The sequence below is a fragment of the Xenia sp. Carnegie-2017 genome, unplaced genomic scaffold (assembly GCF_021976095.1).
Source record: "Xenia sp. Carnegie-2017 unplaced genomic scaffold, XeniaSp_v1 HiC_scaffold_1, whole genome shotgun sequence".
Lineage (NCBI taxonomy): Eukaryota > Metazoa > Cnidaria > Anthozoa > Malacalcyonacea > Xeniidae > Xenia > Xenia sp. Carnegie-2017.
In genome coordinates, this window is record NW_025813402.1 from 9,738,830 (window position 1) to 9,765,985 (window position 27,156).

Sequence of the window (27,156 nt, forward strand, 5' to 3'; positions counted from 1 at the left end):
TTATTTAACGGTAAGTACTACGACCAAATTGACGGGGTAAGTATGGGCTCACCCTTGGCACCCATTCTAGCCAACATTTTCATGGGTTTTCACGAACGAAACTGGTTAAATAACTACAGCAACAACAAACCTTTATTTTACCGCAGATACGTTGACGACATTTTTTGTATTTTTCATAACAAAGACGAAGCATTACTCTTTTACGAATACATCAACAAACAACATCAAAGCATAAACTTTACATACGAAACCGAACAAGACAATCAGTTACCCTTTCTTGACATCTTACTAAATCACATGAAAACTGTATGACCTCTACGTACCACAAACCAACATATACAGGACTACTGACTAACTTTTTTAGTTTCACACCATTAAATTACAAAATTGGACTGATACGAACACTGACCGACAGAGCGCGGAAACTTAACAACACAGACATCGGCTTTCAACGTGATTTAAAGAAACTAATATTCACTCTCCAACGTAATTCTTTTCCTTTTCATTTCATCAACAACACTATACAACACTATTTGGACAACAAGAAAAGCACTGACTCATCTAACTCCACAACTAACACTAACGATATACAACAACCTGACAATAAACGTTATTTCAAACTACCTTACATAGGTGATTACTCACGACACACACAACGCAAACTCACACAAATCATTAAACGCTACTGCACTGACATAGACGTTAAACTTATTTTCACACCTTTTAAAATAAAATCTTTATTTTCGTTTAAAGACCCACTTCCCGAACTTTCCAAATCTATGGTAGTTTATCAATTTTCATGTGCGGATATAATTCCCGCTATATTGGTGAAACTTCTCGCCAATTATCTACCAGGATAAAGGAACATACTCACACAGACAAAACTCCACTATCTACAAACATCTTCAAGCCTCTCCTTCATGTAAAACAAACTCTCACCTTCCTGTTTTAAAATCATCGACACTGATCAATCCACTTTCTCACTCAAAATCAAGGAAGCTCTACACATTAATAAAACTAATCCCGATTTAAATATCCAAGTTCACCACTACAACACTATATTTACTTTATAATAATATTTTTTTTTATAAGTTCTTAATACTTATTTTTCTTTTCCTTTTTTGTAAATATTTTATAATTTTATAACTAAATCATAATCCTATTCATTGTAATTAATTTATTCATATCATATTACGTATCATATTACTTAACATTAACCATTCTGCACTGAAGATGGCATTCTGATAATGTCGAAACATGTTTGCTTTCAAAAAAAATCGTCGTTTTTCTCAAGTACGTAATATCATTATGATTTTATTGTGGAACAAATAACAAGTTAAATATCAGCGAACAACGATATTACAAAAACAAGTACGAATATCATTTAATCTGACATGTGTCATATCTCCTTAATTATGCATGCAATGCTATGTTGTTTATGTCTTTTCGTTTGATGTTCATATCTTAACAGCTAGTGAATGTGCCAAGTCGGAATTGATGTGTTGAATTTTCGCGCATTTCGCTAATTTCACATGCACGTTTACTCAGCCGTTCTATATACTCTAGTCTTGTCAACTATTGAAGAGCTAAGTACATCTATTAAGAAAAGACCTGGGAACGTAACGATGTGTCCATGAATATTTTTCAGTTCTTCGTTAGCAAGCTTTTGATCAGTGTCGACGAAACCTTTCTCCTGCATCCATTTTTTGAGGTCGTCCATATTCCTTACTTCATTTTGTGGCAATATTCTCCTGCCAAACACCTTCTCGTAAATTTTATTGTTTTTATCAGCTTGTTGAGACATTTCTGTAATAAATGATTGCAACAAAGGATCTTGTACTTTCTTCGAGCTAGTTACTATATTTTCCGTGTTCAAAAGCCCCAAATGTTCCTTAAGAAGACGACATCTTAAGGAATGTGAAAACTTTCCAACTTTCCATTCTTTATCCTTCATCTTTCCCTCGACCATTTCTACATCCTCAACTATGACAGCCATCTCCGAATCTCGTCCACCAAGCATACTTCTGTCGTTGATGTTAGCTGAACCGATAATGGAAACTCTATCATCGACGATCATCAATTTGCTGTGTACATAAATGATTTCAGTTGCCATATTCTTGCCCAGCAAGCCGTGTGTTCGTAATCCATAGATGCTAAAATAACTATTCACTGAAATGTCTGGGTTCAACTCTTTCAGTCTATATGTTAATGAGTGCTTCCCCGTAAAAAGAGTGGCATAGTTCCAGTAACTTAGCCTTTTTAAACCATTTAATGGCCGGTTTGATTTCCAATCCTCGGGACCAAACTCTGTTTTCAAAGGCATAACTATCATTACGTGAAAATCCTCACCATTCTTGTAGGCACGATGAATGCGATCCGCCAAAGCCGATTGAATCTGATTCTCCACGTCTGGTTGGGATGAGATAAAAAACTGATTCTCGATGTAAATGTATTTCTCTGCATTTTCAATTGCGTTAAGATAAGCGTTATAAATGGAGGCTTCGTGGGGTTGCCCAGCTGACCAATTGTCAACAGAACGAAGAACTTGAATGTTAGCCTTTGTGAATAAGCTGTCATCAGTATCAAGCACTTTACTGTCCGATACATCAAGCTCTATTGGCAAATCTTGAAGACCCCACGTGCACCAACTGGGATTCAAAGCATAGTATCGTTGACGAAAATGCTTTACTGCATCCGAGACCGCATCGCCGGTAAACGCACACGCTACATCATGCCATGGCATTCTAGGAATTTGACTTCTATTAATATATTCATAATCATCATTGGGCTTTTCCCAATTAATTTTACTTCTGTCTGAAAGAAATTCATTTTTATAATCTTTGCCAACCCATCGACGATATCGTTCATATGTGTTACCTGCTTCCATATTTTCACAATGTTCCTCAGTACATGGATGAAGCGGATAGTCGTCCATCAGTTCATGAGATGGAGTATCCCAACGACCATTACAAAGATCAATCCCACCAACAAAAGCAATCCGCCTGTCAATAATAATAAGTTTTTCATGATGGCTCCATAGTATTTTCGTAAAAAAGTGTTTTAATACGTTGAAACGGTGTGGATGACGATAAACCACTATATTGTGGTGTTTGTTTAAAGTTGAAATTGTATGATCACTGCCGAGATCAAGTGCTACTTTCGTTTCCCAGTAAAGTAGAATATACACTTTAACGTCTTCGCTAGCTTTCCTTATCAACATCTTATCCAGTCGCCATTTCAGACTGTCGACGCCATTATCAGGCCTTTTCATAAAGATATTGGGATTCATTTGCCAATCAGTAATCAGTATTTCCTTGTGCGCAGCTTCAATGGCATCAGCAACGGCAGACATATAATCTTTGCCATCAACAAACCATTTCACTTTGCTGTCATTACGGAGTGGAGCGAATGAATTGAATCGATACCGATCAGACTCTTGATTTGTCCAATAATTCCACATCAAGACAGCCAAGAGCAAAAAGATCAAACCCCTGAAGAATTTCTTAAATAACGATTTTGCCTGCATGGTTTTTCGGACGATTGTTAGTTTGACAAGTACTTATAATGTGGTTTATCTGTTATAACAACAAGCTAGATTTGTTTATTTTTCTGCTGAGTAACCTTTACTTGATTATGTCTGCAACTATTTGAAACTAACATGCATGAATAGCTTAAATTAGCATTTGCATGAATGTCGCTTTTGGTGGGCTCCATTCTTTTCATCTAATTGCCGGGAGTAATAATAATGATCTCATAATTCAGCTGACATATATTTCTATATATTGGTTTTAGAAATTTGAAGTTCTCGCCCTAGTGAATCTCATAAAATGAGCCTTAAATTTGCAATCGTTTCTACATGTTCGTAATGTTTCTTTTTTCAATAGATAAAGACAAAAATATTTCTCACTTTGAACGATATTCAAATAAATATTTTTCTCCGCGTGACATCTCCACATCGTGAGCCTGTGTTCAGTTCAATATGTCCGCCTATTTTTGCCATGGTTATTGCTTTAACGACGCTTTCAAGCCCAATCTATGCTACTTGAACAACTAAACCGAAATGGAATTTTTATTTTCGTGCATGTTCACTGCACGATTCGAGCGAGAATCGACTGTACCAAAAAAGAATTTGGTGACCCCAGCATGTCAGCATACTTTCCAAGCAGAAGTTAAACATAAAAATTAAGCACTCTTCAGGAACACTTTTATTAGGGGGGAGCATCCCCCAGAATTTTCTAGTACCATCCAGAAAGATTTGAAAATGACATGACACTCTGAAGAGTATAATTATGAAACAATTTTAGGCTAGAAAATTGTACAGTAAGACTTTATACTACCTCATTTACATCTACCATGTGCGAAGAAAACTGTTAGTCTGTCATGTCAACTATGTTTGCCCTTTTCTGGTTTGTCTCGTCTGAACTGTTGTATTTCTGCATAATTTATGCTTTTTGGATTTTCCTGTTCTGATTGACTTCGTAATCGTTGCGTCGATGCCACAAAATTTGTCGTATTACAACACTGCCGAAAATTTTGCCGAAAAAATGGCAGTGGGGAAACATTTGCAAGTGGAGGGATGAAGTCCAAGTCTTAATACGACAAACTGCGAAATGAGTTTAACTGTTTAACTTGTTCTGTAAGTCTTGTTTCAATTTTCTTAGATGTTTGTCCTATGTATTGCTTTGAACAGTCTTTACATGGTATCATGTAGATCGCGTCAGAACACAAAAACGCCATAAAACGACGAGATCCGAACTCACTACCGGCAGAACATACCCACGGAAACAACCACACATTTGACTGGACAGAAACTAAAGTACTCGGACGCGCACAGACTAAACAGCACGCGAATTTAAAGAAGCTTGGTACAGTAAAGACAACGACACAATAAACAGACATATCGACAAACCCATCATATACTCACAACTAAAGAAAAAGGACAAAAAACTACAAACAACACCAAAACTAAAACACTACACTCTAATACTATTAACACCAATCATATTCACAATACACCAAAACCCATGGCAACGCATTTCACCCCATCCAATCACATTAATCTATCCACTAATCCAATTAGACGCTCTAAACGTCTCCAAGCTAAAAGCACGTGTTAATAAATATTCTCATTCTGATGAAGGCTCGAAGCAACAAGTCGAAAGCTCAATAAAAAATCACTTAAAATCCGGAGAAACTTTTATCTTTTATGTATTAAATGCCTGGATTACAAATTTTCAAACTTAATATATACAACGTACTTATTGCTAACTTTGTTATTATGAACCTTACAAAACTTTATTATTATTTATGTTTTATATAAAAGCTTTGTTCGTTAAAGTCCACTCCTGAAAATCCTCCTCTGATTTGTGATTTAAGATTTAGCATATGAATGACTTTGGCTTTGCGCAAAGAAGTATTTTACAGTTGTACAACTGACTGAACTGAGATTTATGGTTTATACATTAAATTTACTTGAGTTAAGCAGGCTTCCTACAGTTCATCTGAAATTCGGGTGTTTCAGGTAGCCTTCACTTGCAACATTATTTTGATCAAATACACTCAAACTTTAGAAATATGACTGTGTGAGAATATTCAAGAATACCAGTAAAGTCGATAGATCCTTAAATAGGATAACTATGGCAACCATATCTCATTTTCTTTTAGACTTTTATTGTGTAGTTTTAAAAGAATTGACCGTAGTTTTTTTTTCCTTTGGTGACTTTTTCTCATTATTTGCGTGACGATTTTTATTCATTCAAGGAATATGTTTCACATTGAAAGAATTCTATAAATATTTCTTTATGATATTTGAGAATTTCGGTTACATGAAAACTTATTTGTAGATTTTGTTCTATATTGCGTATGTTGTAATTTTTGTTGCAATGAACATCCACACGAACTTTTGACAAATTTTGCCGAAAGAAAAACGAAAAATCTTCAATAAAGTCAGCGCGGCCAGGCGTTTACGTAAAAAAATCCACTCGACATGAGCACAAAATGCGCATGCGAAGCGTCACCAGTCCCCTTGCTTCGCAACTGCAGTTAGCCACCTTAAAACGGCTTTTCATCAATAAAAACAATATAAATTTATTTTAAAAGTTAATAGCAGTTTCATTACACAAGGTTATCTCATCTTTAAGCCTAAAAATTTAAAATAGCTGGAGGTGCTATGCAACTTTAACCAGGGCACCGATGCACCCCCCTTTGAAAATTTGCACCCATCCTGTCAAATGTGCATCAACCCGCCCCTGATACTTCTCTGATTAATGGCGCTGACACCAAATTTTATTGTCGCCTAAATATATGTCATTTAAAAGTTCTCTTTTTTTATATAAGAAAACATATTTATCAATTTTGCCGTATTTAAGTATATGATTAGACAAAGAACTACTTTATTTCTGAGCAACAAGTCGCCAGAGGATTATAAATAAATTTATCGATATACCAAAGGGAGTATTTTTTGTTACCGTAGTTTTGTTGTGGATTCGGAGTAATATTTCCACTGCCTTCATTAAAATCGATAAAATTCATTTTGTTTCGTCTTGTTCCTTTTGATGACCACGTTATTTAATATTTTTGTATTTCTTGTTTTAAAGAATAGTTTTATTTTTTTAAGAAAATTGAGACAAGGCGATCCATTCACCGACTGCAGTTTGTTTCAACCGTCACAGCATAGTAAGTAATTGTAGTTCTAATTATCGATATGTTTTATTGACCGAGTTTCTCAAACATTAGTGCGCAGTTAGCAATGGTTTCTTTTATATTATTTTATTTATACCGACGTCTGCTTCATCTGTCATTTTTTTATGGTGGGTGGACTTAATATAACTGCATGTAAAATCTGGGAAACTAAAATATTTGTAAAGGTGAGATCTAAGACTAAGACAGTAAGTTTTACATCGACATCTAAGAAACATTGACGTTGTTTGTCTGCGTATTAAAGTTTGTACATTAAACTTCTTTGCATATTGAAAATCATGACGTCATAGGGCGTAGCTCCTATGACAATAGCGTGACCGAAAATTTTTTGATAGTTACTCCAGTGACTGTCCAACAGTCAACGATGTGTTTATCATTACGAAGAATTTAAGGCAAATGGTTTTCGGAAATTTATCGTAATTTGATGCTCGTCTACGTTTTAGACTAAGCTTAGCAAACTACATTTCATTTGAAAAACATCCCCTTATATTTTATTTAAGCAGGAACCTATGAAGTTGATGTGAAAAACCCATTTTTTAATTTTTAGCCAATCAGATCGAACGATGTCGAGAATTCTCTTGCAATTGCACGCAAACATGTATTGCTGCAGTCGCCAAACCTATAACATTACACTTGTTTTGATCACTTTATTTATTCATCTTTTGCAGAATTAAACTTTGCGGGAAAACGAAAAAAAATTACGAAGAAAAATAATGGTTCATTAAAATAGGAAAATTTGACGCTGGAATTTCTTTCAAAGGTACATGTTATTTTTCTACTATAGACTTCGGAATATAGCTAATGGATTATCTAGTCCGGGTCTACTGTTGTGAGAGAGTTTTATGTCAGTGAACCCTTTCCGTGGATGTTTAGCAGATCTGCAACATTCACCTAATGAAATGGTAAACAACTTTTGAAAAAAGTTCCTCGCCCAAAGAATTAGAAAAACGAAGTAGTACCGAAAATAATTGTATAAGTAGTTCGTCCTGGTTAGTGCAGTTTTAACAAAGATTGTTAGATTAAATGAAGATTGACTTTGTTGACAATTTAAGCAATTGTCTCATCCCGTTGAGTCACCTGAATTTTTCAGGTTCATGAGACAATTGCTTAAACTGTCCAGCAAAGTGCAAAGATCATATCTTCATTTAATTTCAAACACCGCACTGCATAAAACATTCTTCATAAGGATTGTTGGTGTTAGTTTTGACTGATGTTTTGACAACCTCAGCGGTAGTCATCTTCGGAGTCTTCATGGTCCCAGTTTTAGAAGGCTACCGCTACGGAAACCTCACTCAACATCAATACCAACAGTTTTTCTTGAGACTCTACTAACAAGGACGATCTACATCTACAAATGCGCAACGATAATCCCGGGCTCAAACCATTCGCTAATTTATCGCTGGTGCCAAGTATTTGCCTAAACCATTAGTGCTTCACTTCCCGTCAAGACAGGTTCGTGACTTGCACTATTGATTGCTGCCAATTTTACTTTTTTTCGAATTTGTTTTTGGTGCAATGTTATGTCGTAACTCTAGTGTTGTGCATGGTGAATGCTATAATTTACATTGGCTTTACATGTTATGGACGCTGATAGTTATGAACACATCATAATAATGCTGGCATGCTGTTGATGGGATTATATTTCAAGAACTCCGGTTGATATATATGAGATTACTACTAGCATGACTTCGTTTTTCTGTGCTTCGACAACCTGCAGAAAAAAACCATACAAAAACGTGAAATATTTAGTCACAAAGACTTACCTGTTTACGTCCGAAGCACACGGTAAAAAAGTCACGTAATTATTATGGGAAGGACGTAGCTTTAGCAATGGTACAAGCTCCACACAGAGGGTTTCCTGGTTTTAAAACGTGGTCTGTAGCGCGGTAAAGCGAAGTCATACCACTGGTAATCTCACATATTTCTCCATTCGTTCACTCGTATGACCCCAGTTGTACCTGAGGTCATTAGCCCTTGTGTGATTGGAATATAAGAGCGCGATTTTAACTATGACGGCTTTACGGAACTTTTGTATGAATGAAAAGTGCATGTATTCATCTCCTGCGCCAGTGTTCTTGACCTATCGGAGTGGACCGAGGAAAAAAAGATCATTTGCCAAATCATCGTATGAACTTGCACTGTAACTTACGATGAAATCAGCCGTCCTTGTTTGCCACTAGGTTTTGTTCATAATCCTCGGGAGGACCGCGTTTTGGAAAAAGAAGGTAAAAGTTTGTTTTTGATTTATTTAGGCAGGATGAATGTCGTTCGATAAGCCTGTTGAGATGGCCATGAAGCTACTGGTGGAGATACGATATATCACTGGCGAGGTCAGGCCGAGTTTTACTCCCGCTTTGAACAAGGCAATTTTTAAGCACGATTAAGAGAATCTAAGAGTATCTTTATATCTTTGTGCGGAGACAAGTTTCGGTAATTATTATTTTTGTTATTGATAAAAAAAGGTTGCATTGCACGATAAAATTGAAAAAATCGGATTGTCTTTGCCACTTCTATAGGTGCAAAAGCGCGGTTGCGTTAAAACTCGGTGTTGATCTTTCCAGTGCCGACCTTGATTTTCAATTTTCATAAAAAGCTATTTGGAACTGGAAGCGATCGTTTCCATTTGATGTATCTGGTTCGCCAGCATACCGTCAGAGTTTAAAATGGCATTTGTATCTTCTTCTTCAAAGAGAAGAGCAGAGTTTGGGCCGGACCGTAGTATTTTAGGATGCAGTTTGAACTCTGCCTTACTTGGGAAGAATTAGTAAGTGAATACATCACGGTTGATCTCCGTATTCTATATTTTATTTTACGATGATGAATTTACATTTTGAATTAAAAACCTTTCGACGTTTTGTATTGTGTTGTTTTTAGATTTTGTAATCTTAAGAATGCTACAGCAGTAACCCCTGTCCACTTCCCCTCCCCTCTCCCACTATACGTTCGACCTCCCCACGACTTCAAGCTCTTTCAAACCGCGTTGGATCTATTCCTTGTTTCTATATGCTCCCGTCTATTATTGAGATTTGCCTAAAGGTAATAAAAATACAAAGTACCCGTATTTCGGAGAAAAGTCTTAATGGTTATCTCCACCTCTCCAATCAATTGTTTGCAAGAATTGGGACACCGATTTGTTGGCTTCGTCGAGAAATTCGGAAGATTGCAGTAACTTTTCAAGCGCCTTGTCCAATGTCGGACGCAAATGAAGGAATTTCTGCAAACGAAAAGTTAGTTGAACATGTATGATAAAAACGAAGGCAAATTAATGACAGGATTTAGCCTTCATGACCATACTTTGAGGTTTATCACCATTAGGTTCTACCTCATCGCCGATAACTATTTGCCAGAGATCCTTCTCTTCAATTATCATCTGCATCTTAAACTTCCAAAGGTGAAAGTTCTTGCCGTTGATCTTTTCCATCCGTGTAAACGCTTCGTTATTTCCCAAAGTCCACATATTCAATATTTCGCACTTATGTATTCTTATAATATCGCGATATCTTATATACTTTCCTTATTTGCTATCATCAACAGAAACTCAAACGCTCCCGGGCCCATAACCTGTTAAATTATTCGTGATTCGGCAATAACATTCGGATTGTACGTGAAATTATTATGATTTTTTTGTGGAACAAACAACAAGTTAAATATCAGCGAACAACGATATTACAATAACAAGTACGAATATTATTTAATCTGACATGTGTCATATCTACTTAATTATGCATGCAATGCTATGTTGTTTATGACTTTTCGTTTGATGTTCATATCTTAACAGCTAGTGAATGTGCCAAGCCAGAATTGATCTGCTGAATTTTCGCGCATTTCGCTAATTTTACATGCACGTTTACTCAGCCGTTCTATATACTCCAGTCTTGTCAACTATTGAAGAGCTAAGTACATCTATTAAGAAAAGACCTGGGAACGTAACGATGTGTCCATGAATTTTTTTCAGTTCTTCGTTAGCAAGCTTTTCATCATTGTGGACAAGACCTTTCTCCTGCATCCATTTTTTGAGGTCGTCCATATTCCTCACTTCATTTTGTGGCAATATTCTCCTGCCAAACACCTTCTCGTAAATTTCAGTGTTTTTATCAGCTTGTTGAGACATTTCTGTAATAAAAGATTGCAACAAAGGATCCTGTACTTTCTTCGAGCTATTTACTATATTTTCCGTGTTCAAAAGCCCCAAATGTTCCTTGTGAAGACGACATCTTAAGGAATGTGAAAACTTTCCAACTTTCCATTCTTTATCCTTCATCTTTCCATCGACCATTTCTACATCCTCCACTATGACTGCCACCTCCGAATCTCGTCCACCAACCATACTTCTGTCGTTGATGTTAGCTGAACCGATAATAGAAACTCTATCATCGACGATCATCAGTTTGCTGTGCACATAAATAATTTCAGTTGCCATATTCTTGCCCAGCAAGCCGTGTGTACGTAATCCATAGATGCTAAAATAACTATTCACTGAAATGTCTGGGTTCAACTCTTTCAGTCTATATATTAATGAGTGCTTCCCCGTAAAAAGAGTGGCATAGTTCCAGTAACTTAGTCTTTTTAAACCATTTAATGGCCAGTTTGATTTCCAATCCTCGGGACCAAATTCTGGTTTCAAAGGCATAACTATCATCACGTGAAAATCCTCATCATTCTTGTAGGCACGATGAATGCGATTTGCCAAAGCCGATTGAATCTGATTCTCCACGTCTGGTTGGGATGAGATAAAAAACTGATTCTCGATGTAAATGTATTTCTCTGCATTTTCAATTGCGTTAAGATAAGCGTTATAAATGGAGGCTTCGTGGGGTTGCCCAGCTGACCAATTGTCGACAGAACGAAGAACTTGAATGTTAACCTTTGTAAATAAGCTGTCATCGATATCAAGCACTTTACTGTCCGATACATCAAGCTCTATTGGCAAATCTGGAAGACCCCATGTGCACCAACTGGGTTTAGCATAGTATCGTTGACGAAAATGCTTTACTGCATCCGAGACCGCATCGCCGGTAAACGCACACGCTACATCATGCCATGGCATTCTAGGAATTTGACTTCTATTAATATATTCATAATCATCACTGGGCTTTTCCCAATTAATTTTACTTCCGTCGGAAAAAAATTCGTTTTTATAATCTTTGCCAACCCATCGACGATATCGTTCATATGTGTTACCTGCTTCCATATCTTCACAATGTTCCTCAGTACATGGATGAAGCGGATAGTCGTCCATCAGCTCATGAGATGGAGTATCCCAACGACCATTACAAAGATCAATCCCACCAACAAAAGCTATCCGCCTGTCAATAATAATAAGTTTTTCATGATGGCTCCATAGTATTTTCGTAAAAAAGTGTTTTAATATGTTGAAACGGTGTGGATGACGATAAACCACTATATTGTGGTGTTTGTTTAAAGTTGAAATGGTATGATCACTGCCGACATCGAGTGCTACCTTCGTTTCCCAATACAGTAGAATATACACTTTAACGTCTTCGCTAGCTTTCCTCATCAACATCTTATCCAGTCGCCATTTCAGACTGTCGACGCCATTATCAGGCCTTTTCATAAAGATATAGGGATTCATTTGCCAATCAGTAATAAGTATTTCCTTGTGCGCAGCTTCAATGGCATCAGCAACGGCAGACATATAATCTTTGCCATCAACAAACCATTTTACTTTGCTGTCATTACGGAGTGGTGCGAATGAATCAAATCGATACCGATGAGGCTTTTGATATGTCCAAATACTCCGCATCGTGTATACAAGAATGGCTGCCAGGAGCGGCAAGACTAATGTCGTCAAGAACGGCAAGAACTGCTTTAAACATGATTGTACCAACATGGTTATACAGGCAAGTGTTATTTCGACCAGTATTTGACGTCAAGCAAATGCGGTGCATGTATCTAAAAGGTTATGGAATAAATCGTTCTGGCGACGTGGTGGCAAGTATTTATTTTGTTGTGTGTGCAAACATTTCGAACGAATGAAAAGCTTTTATTAGCATGTCTTTGTCGCTCTTGGTGGGCTCCGGTCTTTTTCAACTGCTCTGCAGGATCATGAGTAAAGACTAAAGAAGATGTGATTACTCAGCATATGAACAAAAGCTCTTTGCGATTCGTTTTATATTTTTTCCCTTTCGCCAATCGGATTTCAAGGGAGTGATACAAGTGTCCTCTGAGTTGTGGTTTTATTTTTCATTTATAGTGTCTTTGAAATTGTCACTCAAATAAAATAAGTAAGAGATCGAACTTGAATAACGTCCGTATTGTAAAAGCCTACTCACACTCACACTCACGTAGTGGTGCTTTAAAATCACCTCATAATTATTTAAAGGCGGCATTTTCATTCAATTGCTTGCTTAATTTGAAACATTTTAGAAAAACTCTAGCCTTGGTTGAAAAAAGGACTTTGCCAAAGTTTAGAGAGAGTGTGAGTTTTTTGTCGCACTCAGTGAGTGTGAGTGTGCTTTAATACAGGCATAGAAACCTTTGCAAGAAAACCAAATTACAAGACGTTACATAGGTTTGACCAAGCTAAGCCAATCAACCTCAAAATGTTTGCTTTTACCAAAAGTGTATGTGCATGAAGATTTATTTGTATTTTATAAAGCAAAGTATACGACATGCATATATTTATCATAATGTGATGATTTTTCTCCTGAGCTCCGGCCACTATATATATATATATGCTAGGGGGTAAGCTGTCTTAAAAAAAAACTCCGTAAAATCCTGGTAAAATTACATGTATTTCTTGTTTTACTTCTGCTCATATGTTTGCTGTAATTTGGATTCATTATTCCATCAAACATTTATTTCTTGATTGTTATTCGGAATTTTCCTCGTCTCTCCTTTGGTGGATACATACAGATTAAATATGTCAACAATTGATGAGTTCAGTTTATCTTTTAAAAAAAGACTTGGAAAAGTAACGATATTTCCACGAATAAATTGCAGCTCCTCCATGGCACCTTTTTGATCAATATCAATAAGACCCAGCATGTTTTTCCAGTTGTCTAGATCCTCGTAATTCCATACTTGATTGTTCGGTAATATTCTTTTACGAAATACATTCTCGTATGTTATCGTATTAAAACTAGCTTGTTCCATTATTCCTGTAATAAATGATTTCAACAAAGGATCCTTTACATTCTTCAAGCTGGTAACTTTATTTTCTGTATTCAAAAGCCCTAAATGTTCCTTGCGAAGACGACATCTTAAGGAATGTGAAAACTTTCCAACTTTCCATTTTTTATCATTCATCTTTCCCTCGACCATTTCTACATCCTCAACTATGACTGCCACCTCCGAATCTCGTTCACCAAGCATACTTCTGTCGTTGATGTTAGCTGAACCGATTATAGAAACTCGATCATCAACGATCATCAATTTGCTGTGCACATAAATAATTTCAGTTGTCATATTCTTGCCCAACAAGTCATATGTTCGCAAGCCATAGACACTAAAATAGCTATTCACCGAAATGTCTGGGTTCAATTCTTTCAGTTTATTTGCGAAAGAGTCCTTCCCTGAAAAAAGAGTAGCATAGTTTCAGTAACTTAGTCTTTTTAAACCATCTAATGGCCGGTTTGATTTCCAATCCTCGGGACCATATTCTGGTTTCAAAGGCATAACTATCATCACGTGAAAATCCTCACCCTTCTTGTAGGCACGATGAATGCGATCCGCCAAAGCCTATTGAATCTGATTCTTCACTGAATGTGGTTGGGATGAGATAAAAAACTGATTCTCGATGTAAATGTATTTCTCTGCATTTTCAATTGCGTTAAGATAAGCGTTATAAATGGAGGCTTCGTGGGGTTGCCCAGCTGACCAATTGTCAACAGAACGAAGAACTTGAATGTTAACCTTTGTGAATAAGCTGTCATCGATATCAAGCACTTTACTGTCCGATACATCAAGCTCTATTGGCAAATCTTGAAGACCCCACGTGAACCAACTGGGTTTAGCATAGTATCGTTGATGAAAATGCTTTACTGCATCCGAGACCGCATCGCCGGTAAACGCACACGCAACATCATGCCATGGCATTCTAGGAATGTTACTTCTATTAATATGTTCATAATCATCATTGGACTTTTCCCAATTAATTTTACTGTCGTTCGAATAAAAGTCGTTTTTATAATCTTTGCCAACCCATCGACGATATCGTTCATATGTGTTACCTGCTTCCATATTTTCACAATGTTCCTCAGTACATGGATGAAGCGGATAGTCGTCCATCAGTTCATGAGATGGAGTATCCCAACGACCATAGCAAAGATCAATCCCACCTACAAAAGCTATCCGCCTGTCAATAATGATAGGTTTTTCATGATGGCTCCATCGTATTGTAATATTGCCAATGTTTTTTAATACATTGAAAAAGTTTGGATGACGATAAACCACTATATTGGGGTGTTTGTTTAAAGTTGAAATTGTATGATCACTGCCGAGATCAAGTGCTACCTTCGTTTCCCATTAAAGTAGAATATACACTTTAACGTCTTCGCTAGCTTTCCTCATCAACATCTTATCCAGTCGCAATTTCAAACTGTTGACGCCATTATCAGACCTTTTCATAAAGATATAGGGATTCATTTGCCAATCAGTGATAAGTATTTCCTTGTGTGCAGCTTCAATGGCATCAGCAACGGCAGACATATAATCTTTGCCATCAACAAACCATTTCACTTTGCTGTCATTACGGAGTGGTGCGAATGAATTGAATCGATACCGATCAAACTCTTGATTTGTCGAATAATTCCACATCTGGTATGCAAGTACGGCCGCCGAGAGCGAAATGATCAAACCGCTAAAGAAGTGCGCTAGCATAGTTTTTTGAACAATTGCTGATTTGACAAGTACTTATAATGTGGTTTTTCTGCTATAACAAACAAGCTCAATTTGTATATTTTTCTGCTGAGTTGGTGACTAACCTTGTTTATATGTGCAACTATTTGAAACTAACATGCATGAACAGCTTAAATTAGCATTTGCATTAATGTTGCTTTTAGTGGGCTCCATTCTTTTCATCTAATTGCCAGGTGTGATGATAATTATCTCATAATTCAGCTGACATATATTACTATATATTAGGTTTAGAAATTTGAAGTTTCTCGCTCTAGTGAATCTCATAAAATGAGCCTTAAGTTTGCAATCGTTTCTACATGTTCGACATGTTCGTAATGTTTATTTTTTCAATAGACAAAGCTAAATCTCGAATCAAAGAGCTTGAAGAGAAAGGTTTTTCGTCCAAACCAGACCATTTCCTGTTAATGGAAAAGTACAGTTTGCTGGATGCGCAACTCCAGCGCATGAAAGATGAGCAGCAGACAACAAATATTGACGCGGGAAAACTCAAAGTATGGTCATAAAGGCTAAATCCTGTTATCGACTCGCCTTCGTTTTTATCATGTATGTTCAACTAATTTTTCGTTGCAGAAATTCTTCAGACATTTGCGTCCGACATTGGACAAGGCGCTTGAAAAGTTACTGCAATCTTCCGAATTTCTGGACGAAGCCTACAAATTGGTGTCCCAATTCTTGCAAACAATTGATTGGAGAGATGGAGATAACCATCGAGACTTCTCTCCGAAATACGGGTACTTTAAATTTTTATTACCTTTAGTTAAATCGCATTTTTTGTGTGTGTAGTATATGGGTACCGAGTTATAAGAAATCTCATTAATAGTGGACGGGACTATATTGAAACCGGGGGATAGATCCTACGAGGTTTTGACTGAAGAGGGGTATTCCAGTTTGGATTAGCTTTCGGGGGCTACTGGTTTCTGCACCATGTCAGACTTCTTTCTCGTTCAATTCTGTTCCTTTTTTAGTACGGTAAGGAGATTTTTGGAAGCGTGCTCCTTCAAAAACTAAGCACGACTGCTTTAATTTGCACTTTTGCTGAATTTTTGGTCAAAACCAAAATCAAACTGTCTGCAAAATCGAACTATCTTATACTGCATACTTCTCCAGGTTTGGTTCAATCTCTAGGTTTTAATCCGATTTAGAATTGAGTTTGTAGGGATTACAATGATCATATGTACTTCTTCCCTGTTTGTATACGTGCATGTGCTTGAAGTTTAAGCACGTGTGTAGATGAGAACAAACTCCTTGTTGTTTATTTAGCAGCTGATGACTATGCTCGAAGATTTTATTGTGCTCGAAGTGTATAAGACAATAAATTATGACCTTTAGTTGTTCATGTGCATGCATTGACCTTGAAGTAATTATCTTTAGATTCACTTTCGACATATCCGTTTTCGCGATGAACGCCATACCGCAAAAAGACTATAGTTCAATGTTCAAAAGTATCAAATCTTCTACTCCAAAATAAAGTTTTTTCTTATTAAGGGAGCCACTTAAAACACTTTGTGACAAAGACCAGTCCACGCAGTTGAGCAGGGAAGCAGCGCTATCTTTGACGCGACTAACGCCTTCACCTTCGTCGTCCTCATCATCAGACAATAGTGAAATGGCTTCGTCACACCATGATGAAGCATCCACCTGTTGCGCCTCTACCCCTCTTAAAGGCTCATACGACGATCGTCGTACGATTTCGGAGCCTCTTAATACTTCATTGGCGGACATAAGTTTTCATTTAGTTCTTGACTCTCCGCCGGACAAACGGTCTGTCAGTTCCATGGACTTTTCTGACGATACAAAGGAGACGGACATGGATGCAGATTGTTCTCTGTTCGATTCATACGACGTAAACCCGATCACAACCTCGCCAGATTTCTCCGCCATCAAAGAAGAATTCACTAAACATCGCTTGGAGTTAACACCAGAAGGTACGCATGTGCAAAAGCATCAGGATTTAACATGCTGATGACACTTATAGCTGAGTTTAGTTTTATCCTCGTACTGCGTACGTTTGTTACTTCGGAACTTCACTCTGAAGATGACTACTGCTTAAGGTGTCGATACGTCAGATACACCAATTAACACCGAGAACTCAGCAATACCAACATCAACACTAGCAGCCTTCTTGGGACCGAACTAAAACTGACAATCAACGCTACTCCCACCGGGTTCAAAGCATTTGTCTTTTACTTTACGTTAATCAAAAAAATATCACAACTTACACTCATTATTAAAGTTGTAGCCGACTTCTACAGCACCTGAAAATATTATGTTTGCCAAACTTGTCCCAGTGTTTTCTCGTGCAAACCAACCTGTGTCGCAAAAGTGTGCTTAAATGTTGCATCGCATCCGTGTCTAAATAAAAATCGTCGTATTGTCTTCTCTTTAGAGGGTGAAATCAAACGATTTGCGGCTGATTCTGCTGCCAGCAATACCAGTCCATCTTCTACTCTTCTGTGTGTTGGAAGACGTACATCAAAAAGGAGAAGTACGATTGATGAATTTACCAGTTATAAAGAACTGTCAATCCACAAGTATGTTTAAATTTCAGAAAAGGTGGTCATTTTAAGCATGACATTGTATGACTGCATTCATTTGCATATTTGAACTCGTGTTTCTATAATACAGCTTTGTTTTGCACTGGTCAGTGGTGTAGCCAGTTCGAAAATTTGGTCTTGCTATGTTAATTTTTCTGTGTTCACGCAATGAAAAATCAACAGATTTCTAAAGAAATGAATAATGTTAATGATCTAAAATATACATAGTAGGTCTTAAACTTGAGGGCTGGCTGCGTCACTGGCACCGGTGACAAAATATTTCTCACTTTCAACGACATTCGAATAAATACTTTCTCTGCGTGACATCTCCACATCGTGAGCCTGAATTCAGTTCAATATTTCCGCCTATTTTTCCCATGGTTATTGCTTTAACGACGCTTTCTAGCTCAATCTATGCTACTTGAACAACTAAACTGAAATGGGATTTTTCTTTTCGTGCATGTTCACTGCACGATTTGAGGAAGAATCGACTGTACCAAAAAAGAATTTGGTGACCCCAGCATGTCAACATACTTTCCAAGCAGAAGTTAGACATAAAAATTAAGCACTCTAGAGGAACACTTTCATTAGGGGGGTGCATCACCCAGAATTTTCTAGCACTATACAGAAAGATTTGAAAATGACATGGCACTCTGAAGAATATAATTATGAAACAATTATAGGCTAGAAAATTGTACAGTAAGACGTTATACTAATTCATTTGCATCTACCATGGGCAAAGAAAACTGTTAGTTTGTCATGTCAACTAAGTTTGCCCTTTTCTGGTTTGTCTCGTCTGAACTGTTGTATTTCTGCATAATTTATGCTTTTTGGATTTTCCTGTTCTGATTGACTTCGTAATCGTTGCGTCGATGCCAAAAATTTTGTCGTATTACAACACTGCCGAAAAATTTGCCGAAAAAACGGCAGTGGGGAAACATTTGCAATTGGAAGGATGAAGTCCAAGTCTTATAACGACAAACTGCGAAACGAGATTAACTGTACATAATATATACAACGTACTTATTGCTAAATTCGTTATTATGAACCTTAAAAAACTTTATTATTATTTATGTTTTATATAAAAGCTTTGTTCGTTAAAGTCCGCCCCTGAAAATCCTCCTCTGATTTGTGATTTAAGATTTAGCATATGAATGACTTTGGCTTTGCGCAAAGAAGTATTTTACAGTTGTACAACTGACTGAACTGAGATTTATAGTTTATACAATAAATTTGCTTGAATGTTTTATGAATGTTTTATGAATGGTCATATCTTCATTTAAGTTCATTTAAATTTGCTTGAGTTAATCAGGCTTCCTACAGTTCATCTGAAATTCGGGTGTTTCAGGTAGCCTTCACTTGCAACATTATTTTGATCAAATACACTCAAACTTTAGAAATATGACTATGCGGGAATATTCAAGAATGCCAGTAAAGTCTATAAATGCTTGAATAAGATAACTTTTTGTGTTGCTATGGTAACCACGTCTCATTTTCTTTTAGACTTTATTGTCTAGTTTTAAATGTATTGACCGTAGTTTTTTCCGTTTGGTGACTTTTTATCATTATTTGCGTGACGGTTTTTATTCATTAAAGGAACATTATGTTTAACATGGAAAGAATTCTATAAATATTTTTTTGTGATATTTGAGAATTTCGGTTACATGAAAACTTATTTGTAGATTTTGTTCTATGTTGCGTATGTTATAATTTTTGTTGTAATGAACATCCACACGAACTTCGCTTTTCATCAATAAAAACAACATAAATTTATTTTAAAAGTTAATAACAGTTTCATTACACAAGGTTAACTCATCTTAAAGCCTAAAAAAATACAATAACTGGAGGTGCTATCCAACTTTATCCAGGGCACCGATGCACCCCCCTTTGAAAATCTGCACCCATCCTGTCAAATGTGTATCAACCCGCCCCTGATACTTCTCTTATTAATGGCGTTGACACCAAATTTTATTCTCTCCTAAATATATGTCATTTACAAGTTGTCGTACTTTATAAGAAAACATATCTATCAATTTTGCCGTATTTAAGTATATCATTAGACAAAGAAGTACTTTATTTCTGAGCAACAAGTCACCAGAAGATTATAAATCAATTTATCGATATACAAAAGGGAATATTTTTTGTTACCCTAGTGCTGCTGTAGATTCGGAGCAATATTTCCACTGCCTTCATTAAAATCGATAAAATTCATTTTGTTTCATCTTGTTCCTCTTGATGACCACGTTATTTCATTTTTTTTGTGTCTCTAGTTTTAAAGAATAGCTTTACTTTTTTTCAGAAAATTGAGACAAGGCGATCCATTCACCGACGGCAGTTTGTTTCAACCGTCACAGCATAGTAAGTAATTTTAGCTCTAATTATGGATATGTTTTATTGACCGAGTTTCTCAAACATTAGTGCTCAGTTAGCAATGGTTTCTTTTCTATTATTTTATTGTTCCCGACGTCTGCTTCATCTGTGATTTTTCTATGGTGGGTGGACTTAATATAACTGCATTTAAAATCTAGGAAACTAAAATATTTGTGAAGGTGAGATCTAAGACTAAGACAGTAAGTTTTAAATCGACGTCTAAGAAACATTGACATAGTTTGTTTGCGCATTAAAGTTTGTAAGTTAAACTTCTTCCTTGCATATTGAAAATCATGACATCATAGGGCTTGGCTCCTTTGACAATAGTGTGACCAAAATTTTTTGATAGTTACTCCAATGGATGTTCAACAGTCAACGATGTGTTTATCATCACGAAGAATTTAAGGCAAATGGTTTTCGGAAGTTTATCGTAATTTGATGCTCGTCTACGTTTTAGACTAAGCTTAGCAAACTACATTTTATTTGAAAAACATCCCCTTATTTTTCATTTAAGCAGGGACCTAAGGAGTTGATGTAAAAAACCCATTTTTTAATTTTTAGCCAATCACATCGAACGATGTCGAGATTTCTTTTGCAATTCCACGCAAACATGTATAACTGGAGTTGTCAAACCTATAACATTACACTTGTTTTGATCACTTTATTCATTCATCTTTTGCAGAATTAAACTTTACGGGAAAGCGAAAAAAAATTACGAAGAAAAATAATGGTTCATTAAAATAGGAAAATTTGACGCTGGAATTTCTTTCAAAGGTACATGTTATTTTTCTACTATAGACTTCGGAATAAAGCTAATAGATTATCTAGTCCGGGTCTACTGTTGTGAGAGAGTTTTATGTCAGTCAACCCTTTCCGTGGATGTTTCGCAGATCTGCAACATTCACCTAATGAAATGGTAAACAACTTTTAAAAAAAATTCCTCACCCAAAGCATTAGAAAAACGAAGTAGTACCGAAAATGTTTGTATATGTAGTTTGTCCTGGTTAGTGCAGTTTTAACGAGGATCGTTGGTGTTTGTGTTGACTGATGTTTCGACAACCTCAGCGGTAGTCATCTTCGGAATCTTCATGATTCCAGTTTTAGAAGTCTACCGCTACGGAAACCTCACTCAACATCAATACCAACAGTTTTTCTCGAGACTCTACTAACAAGGACGATCTACAAATGTGCAACGATAATCCTGGGCTCAAACCATTCGCTAATTTATCGATAGTGCTAAGTATTTCCCTAAACAAATAGTGCTTTGCTTCCCAGTTATACCTGAGGTCATTAGCCCTTGTGTCATTGGAATATAAGAGCGCAATTTTAACTATGACGGCTTTACGGAACTTTTGTATGAATGAAAAGTGCATGTATTCATCTTCTGCGCCAGTGTTCTTAAACTATCGGAGAGGACCGAGGAAAAAAAGATCATTTACCAATGATCGTATGAACTGTCACTGTAACTAACGATGAAATTAGCCGTCCTTATTTGCCACTAGGTTTTGTTCATAATCCTCGGGAGGACCGCGTTTTGGAAAGAAGGTATAAGTTTGATTTGATTTATTTAGGCAGGATGAATGTCGTTCGACAAGCCTGTTTGAAAATGGTCATGAAGCTACTGGTCGAGATACGATATATCACTGGCGAAGTCAGCCCGAGTTTTACTCCCGCTTTGAACGTGGCAATTTTTAAGCACGATTAAGAGAATCTAAGAGTATCTTTAGAGACAAGTTTCGGTAATTATTATTTTCGTTATTGATAAAAAAGGTTGCAATAGACGATATAATTGAAAAAATCGGACTGTCTCTGCCACTTCTGTGCCAAAGCGCGGTTGCGTTAAGACTCGGTGTTGATCTTTCCAGTGCCGACCTTGATTTTCAATTTTAATAAAAAGCTATCTGGAATTGGAAGCGATCGTTTCCATTTGATGTATCTGATTCGCCATTATACCGTCAGAGTTTAAAATGGCATTCGTATCTTCTTCTTCAAAGAGAAGAGCGGAGTTTGGGCCGGACCGTAATATTTTAAGATGCAGTTTAAACTCTGCCTTACTTGGGAAGAATTAGTAAGTGAATACATCACGGTTGATCTCCGTATTCTATATTTTATTTTACGATGATGAATTTACATTTTGAATTAAAAACCTTTCGACGTTTTGCCTTGTGTTGTTTTTAGATTTTGTAATCTTAAGAATGCTACAGCAGTTACCCCCTGTCCACTCCCCTCCCCTCCCCCACTATACGTTCGACCTCCTCACGACTTCAAGCTTTTTCAAACCGCGTTGGATCTATTCCTTGTTTCTATATGGTCCCGTCCATTATTGACATTTGCCTTCAGGTAATAAAAATTTAAAGTACACGTATTTCGGAGAGAAGTCTCGATGGTTATCTCCACCTCTCCAATCAATTGTTTGCAAGAATTGGGACACCGATTTGTAGGCTTCGTCGAGAAATTCGGAAGATTGCAGTAACTTTTCAAGCTCCTTGTCCAATGTCGGACGCAAATGCTTACAGATATTCTGCAAGGAAAAATTAGTTGAACATGTATGATAAAAACGAAAGCGAATTAATAACAGGATTTAACCTTTATAACCATACTTTGAGCTCTCCCGCGTCAATATTTGTTGTCTTCTGGTCATCTCTCGTGCGCTGGAGTTGCGCATCCAGCAAACTGTACTTTTCCCTCAACAGGAAATGCTCAGCTTTGGACGAAAAACCTTTCTCTTCAAGTTCTTTGATTCGAGATTTAGCTTTGTCTATTGAAAAAAGAAACAATACGAACGTGCCGAACATGTAGAAACGATTGCAGACTTAAGGCTCATTTTATGAGATTCACTAGGACGAGAAACTTCAAATTTCTAAAACCAATACATAGAAATATATGTCAGCTGAATTACGGGATCACTATGTTTAATGTCTAAGCGTGATTGCACGAAAAATATAAATACCTTTTTTAATAGTTTGAAAGTTATTCTATCCAATGTTTAAAGCTATCCAGGCTTCGTGCGACCTGCCCCTTATCTTCAACAATTCGTCTTTTAAGCGTTTCGTGAAAAGTATGATAAGTCGTTCACACTCGACCGATAAATCGATAAGGTCAAAGCGCATTTTCAATTTCGCGTGGTAGACTTTCTTCTTTTCGTTCATGGCATTCAGTGAGCTTCCTTATATCCAATAGCCTTGCACGCTATTTGCCCAAATGCCTTTAAGCATCACGGACCGCGAAAGATGGGGAATGGGGGGGGGCTAATATTCATGTATGCATGCTATAATCAGTAGAAAACAATGGATTTTAAAGGAGCTTCAAACTGCATATCATGCATATATGAACATTAGCCCCCCCTTTTTTTGGTCGATTTTCCTGCTCAGTTCTTCCTGATTCCGAACTTGTTTTTTAGTAATTTGTTTTCCGCTTTGCTGTGTGCGTATATGAAGTTGATGTCAGCAGCGTTATCATCGTGCATCAATTCATTGCTCCCATATTCAAATCCTGCCCATCAATGCAGGTGTTCTTCTCGTTCTGCGCATGCTCTTGCCACCACCAGTACCAGCATACTGCATCCCGACAACATCCACTACATACTCTACATTCACATCACCCACTTGCCTAGCTACTATTGTTGTTTTTATGTAGGCAAAGCGAGGGACAGCGGGCACTAAGCGTCCAAGGTATGTATTTATGAGAATCGAGTGTTTATCGCGAGCATCAAATCTAATGATGTAATTTGCGGAGAAAACTTTTCGTGATTTACATGAAATAGATTGCACAAAATGACCACACGTTTTTGGCTTATGAAATTCTCAATCCTGCCCTATGTCGATTTTCTATCATTTCTGGAAGAGAGTTGTGCATTTTATCATGCTTACGTGAGGTAGCGAAATAATATAAGGCTTGCCAGTTATTAATTAGGGCAGGTTACTGGTTGGCTGACTTAGGGGCTGTTCTCATAAGCCCGGTAACTGGGATTCAGCGGGGCGTGAATTGATTTTGAGTCATTGATAGGAGTAAAAACTTTAATTTCAAAACTTACAACCTTTTCTTAAACGTCATAAATCATTTTAGTTGTAATTTTCAAATCAGGCTAAAGTATTTTTTCTTTTTAAAGGTTTTGTGAATTTGCAAAGTCAGAGCATAGAGAAATTGCTCAAATAAATTTTTTGTTGTGAAGTATTTCATTTTTTCCATTTGCCAAAAGGATTTAACGTTTCGCTGAATCCTGACTACCGCGCTCATGTGAACAACCCTTATAATAATCAAAAGGCAAGCTGCATAATAAAGTTAATGACGATATTAGATCGATCTATCTGTTGTTTTTTCCCTGTACTCGATATGTTGAGCGCGGATGAGCAGCTACGAACCTAAGGATAACTAAGAACTATAGGCTAACTCCATACTCCATAGTTCCAAAAAGTTACTCGCATTCATTTTGCGAAAGTAAGATGTCAATGTGATTTCCACCATCATGAATGAAAGTGAAATAATTATATTCGCGGAGTTATCGAATACACTTTTAGTAAAAAAACGAACATGTCGTTGTCACTCTTATTTTTGACTTTGTCTAACTACGTTGTGCTTGTACTCGGAAGTCGTTTTGCGTGTCAACTTAACCTACAGACAGAGGTCGACTTTCTCAAAGCGTGCATTATCTTCAAATCGCTGTCACTCGTATGTAATAAATGAGCCGACTGCTGTCTTCTCAACGCTATTCTTTTGAGGCACTCCTGGCACAAGCGTGAACGCGACGCCGGAATCATCGAAACTGCGGCTTGCGCGAAAAAGTAACATTTATCAATGGGTGCTTGTTTGCGTGGAACTTTCCTCGCGACGAATGTGTTTCGCTTTCTATTGATAGCCGATAATAAAGGTGTCTCTTATGACCGAACTGCCCCTCGACGTATCATGTTTCAGAGACGTTTATTATCCGAAAGAATGTACGAAATGCCAGTCACTGAATGCTGCCAGAGCAGTAATCAGGTCGGTTGTGCAAACTTATCGCGTTGGTTCAAATCTTTTATTCGCGTCTTCACTGGTATACAGCGTACTTGTATTTGACGTCTCGACTATAGAAGCGACGATGTTGACGCTTCGAAGATTGCTGAGCGTTCAATTGGTGCTTATTGGCTTCATGACTTTAAAAGTCAGTGGACAAGTTCAAAAACGTATGTATATTCGATTATATTTCGGTACAGCACTTCATTTTTAGTGAAGTGCGATAATTGCTCGGCAAAGTAAACATCGCGTCAAATAAGTTGTGCGGTAAACGCAAATTCTGTGACATGCGCGCGCCAATTCTCGTCATGTCGCTTGTCCATGGCATCAAACAAACGTTTTTTGTATATTAGTGAATTAAGCCACGTTTACACTGTACAGTTTTCGTTGCGTTCGCTTATTGTTCAAGAAATTCGTGCAGTTGATATGATTTTTCTACTCGTAAATCGAAAGGTTACGAAAGCGATCCTATGTAAACGACGTTTTGACGGAAAAATTTTGAAAGTTCAGTTATAGGCATTGCGGCTTAGATAGACGACGTGATGCAGCTTAGATAGTCGATGTGATTCACTGCATAGAGACAAAACAAAGACATGAAATACGTATTTGCTGAGGAAATTGGTCTCCAAGTTTGCTGATGACGCCCTTTCCAACAATGGTCCGCGTGCCTTTCTTGTTACATCTTATAGCCATGTTTTCGCTCGATTGTAAATTCCCATTCGCCAGGTCTCCTTTTTTTAGTATCGGGTACAATGAATAAAACCGAATGTGCAAAGTTTGCCTTACTTATTACACAAAAATACGCGATGTTTTCACATTGTTACGCCATCAATGGCTCATTGTTTTTCGCTGGTAGCTGCAAGTGATTGCGATTTGACACGGACTCGAACTCGACCTTTGCCTCGTAACGTTGATTTTACAATTTTCATTAACCCGGTTAGGATGTTCAGCTTTGGTATACAATGAAAGAAACCATTTATATAAGTGCCAAACGAGAGTGCCCCAGTGATAATAATTCTGTAAACTGGAATGCACAATTATTTTCATAGGAAGCCCAATCATTGCATGAAGCACGGTACTGTTGTTTTACCACCCACTGATCGGCAGAAACTGAAATGTCTATAGATTTCTACCAAAAGCTTGAAAACTGTTTGATTTCACGTTAAATACAAAGAATCTTGCCGAATAGGTTCGTCAAATTTTCTCGGATACTGTACTGAGGCCTTCGAAGATATAATTCAACTGTTCAATTTCTTAACAGACGATACGGTAGCGTAAGATTTTGTGGGAAAGAGTGAGCGCTCTGTATCTAATTTGTCTATACTGCAATTGTTTAAAAAATTCAATGGTTAAAAGTTCATCAGCCCGCGAGTTGAACCAACCCATCATGCTTTAAATCTCGTCGTTGCATTTTTGTGCACTTGCACGCGTGCAATTGTGAATTCTTTAAAATATCCTGATGAAGTTACAGGAGAGAAAATACATCAGCTCTTGTTAGCAAAGCTCGTGACAGCGGTAACATTTTTTATAGTATTTCGAGCATGCAAACTTAAAAAGCCTTTTTTCGAACGGAAATGTGACTAACGTAATAACGAAAGCTTTGATAAGTCTAACTATTTCAAAACGTTTGGTGACATTTGGCTCAGTTAAATCGTTCGATTGAACTGGTTGCAGATGTTTT

At 37.1% G+C, this 27,156-nt stretch overlaps 4 protein-coding genes, 1 long non-coding RNA gene and 1 pseudogene across 5 annotated transcripts in view; 3 read left to right on the forward strand and 3 right to left on the reverse strand.

Moving 5' to 3' along the window:
* Positions 1-1,540: 1,540 nt before the first annotated feature.
* On the reverse strand, positions 1,541-3,617 carry LOC124438803 (phospholipase D1-like). The gene has a single exon (XM_046989014.1). It carries the CDS (start codon positions 3,524-3,526, stop codon positions 1,541-1,543), a length of 1,986 nt encoding a protein of 661 aa, XP_046844970.1. The 5' UTR covers positions 3,527-3,617.
* An 857-nt stretch (positions 3,618-4,474) lies between these two features.
* Positions 4,475-9,172, forward strand: LOC124442996. The gene is made up of 4 exons (XR_006947452.1): positions 4,475-4,636; positions 6,617-6,675; positions 7,368-7,459; positions 8,952-9,172. It is a non-coding gene; the product is annotated as an uncharacterized LOC124442996 (long non-coding RNA).
* Positions 9,173-10,546: 1,374 nt separating this feature from the next.
* On the reverse strand, positions 10,547-12,463 carry LOC124438811 (phospholipase D1-like). Its single transcript, XM_046989028.1, has one exon. The coding sequence runs from the start codon at positions 12,461-12,463 to the stop codon at positions 10,547-10,549; it is 1,917 nt and encodes a 638-aa protein (XP_046844984.1).
* Positions 12,464-13,265: 802 nt separating this feature from the next.
* On the reverse strand, positions 13,266-15,540 carry LOC124438819 (annotated as a pseudogene).
* A 353-nt stretch (positions 15,541-15,893) lies between these two features.
* On the forward strand, positions 15,894-21,310 carry LOC124438830. The gene is made up of 6 exons (XM_046989047.1): positions 15,894-16,070; positions 16,150-16,310; positions 17,065-17,504; positions 17,966-18,110; positions 20,413-20,471; positions 21,166-21,310. The coding sequence occupies exons 1-6, from the start codon at positions 15,894-15,896 to the stop codon at positions 21,225-21,227; spliced, it is 1,044 nt and encodes a 347-aa protein (XP_046845003.1). The 3' UTR covers positions 21,228-21,310.
* A 4,088-nt stretch (positions 21,311-25,398) lies between these two features.
* Positions 25,399-27,156, forward strand: part of LOC124444220 (collagen alpha-1(I) chain-like) — a 38,663-nt gene continuing 36,905 nt past the window's right edge. Inside the window, exon 1 of the mRNA XM_046994809.1 lies at positions 25,399-25,645. The gene's annotated coding sequence lies outside the window, so the exon portion shown is untranslated. The remainder of the gene's footprint in view (positions 25,646-27,156) is intronic.

Bases quoted from the DNA above. Each gene is read 5' to 3' on its own strand.
- LOC124438811 (XM_046989028.1), bottom strand. From the start codon at position 12,463: ATGCGGAGTATTTGGACATATCAAAAGCCTCATCGGTATCGATTTGAT.
- LOC124438803 (XM_046989014.1), bottom strand. From the start codon at position 3,526: ATGCAGGCAAAATCGTTATTTAAGAAATTCTTCAGGGGTTTGATCTTT.
- LOC124438830 (XM_046989047.1), top strand. From the start codon at position 15,894: ATGTTTATTTTTTCAATAGACAAAGCTAAATCTCGAATCAAAGAGCTT. The intron at 16,071-16,149 runs GTATGGTCATAA...TTTTCGTTGCAG, and splicing joins TTGACGCGGGAAAACTCAAA to AAATTCTTCAGACATTTGCG. The intron at 17,505-17,965 runs GTACGCATGTGC...TCTTCTCTTTAG, and splicing joins CTTGGAGTTAACACCAGAAG to AGGGTGAAATCAAACGATTT.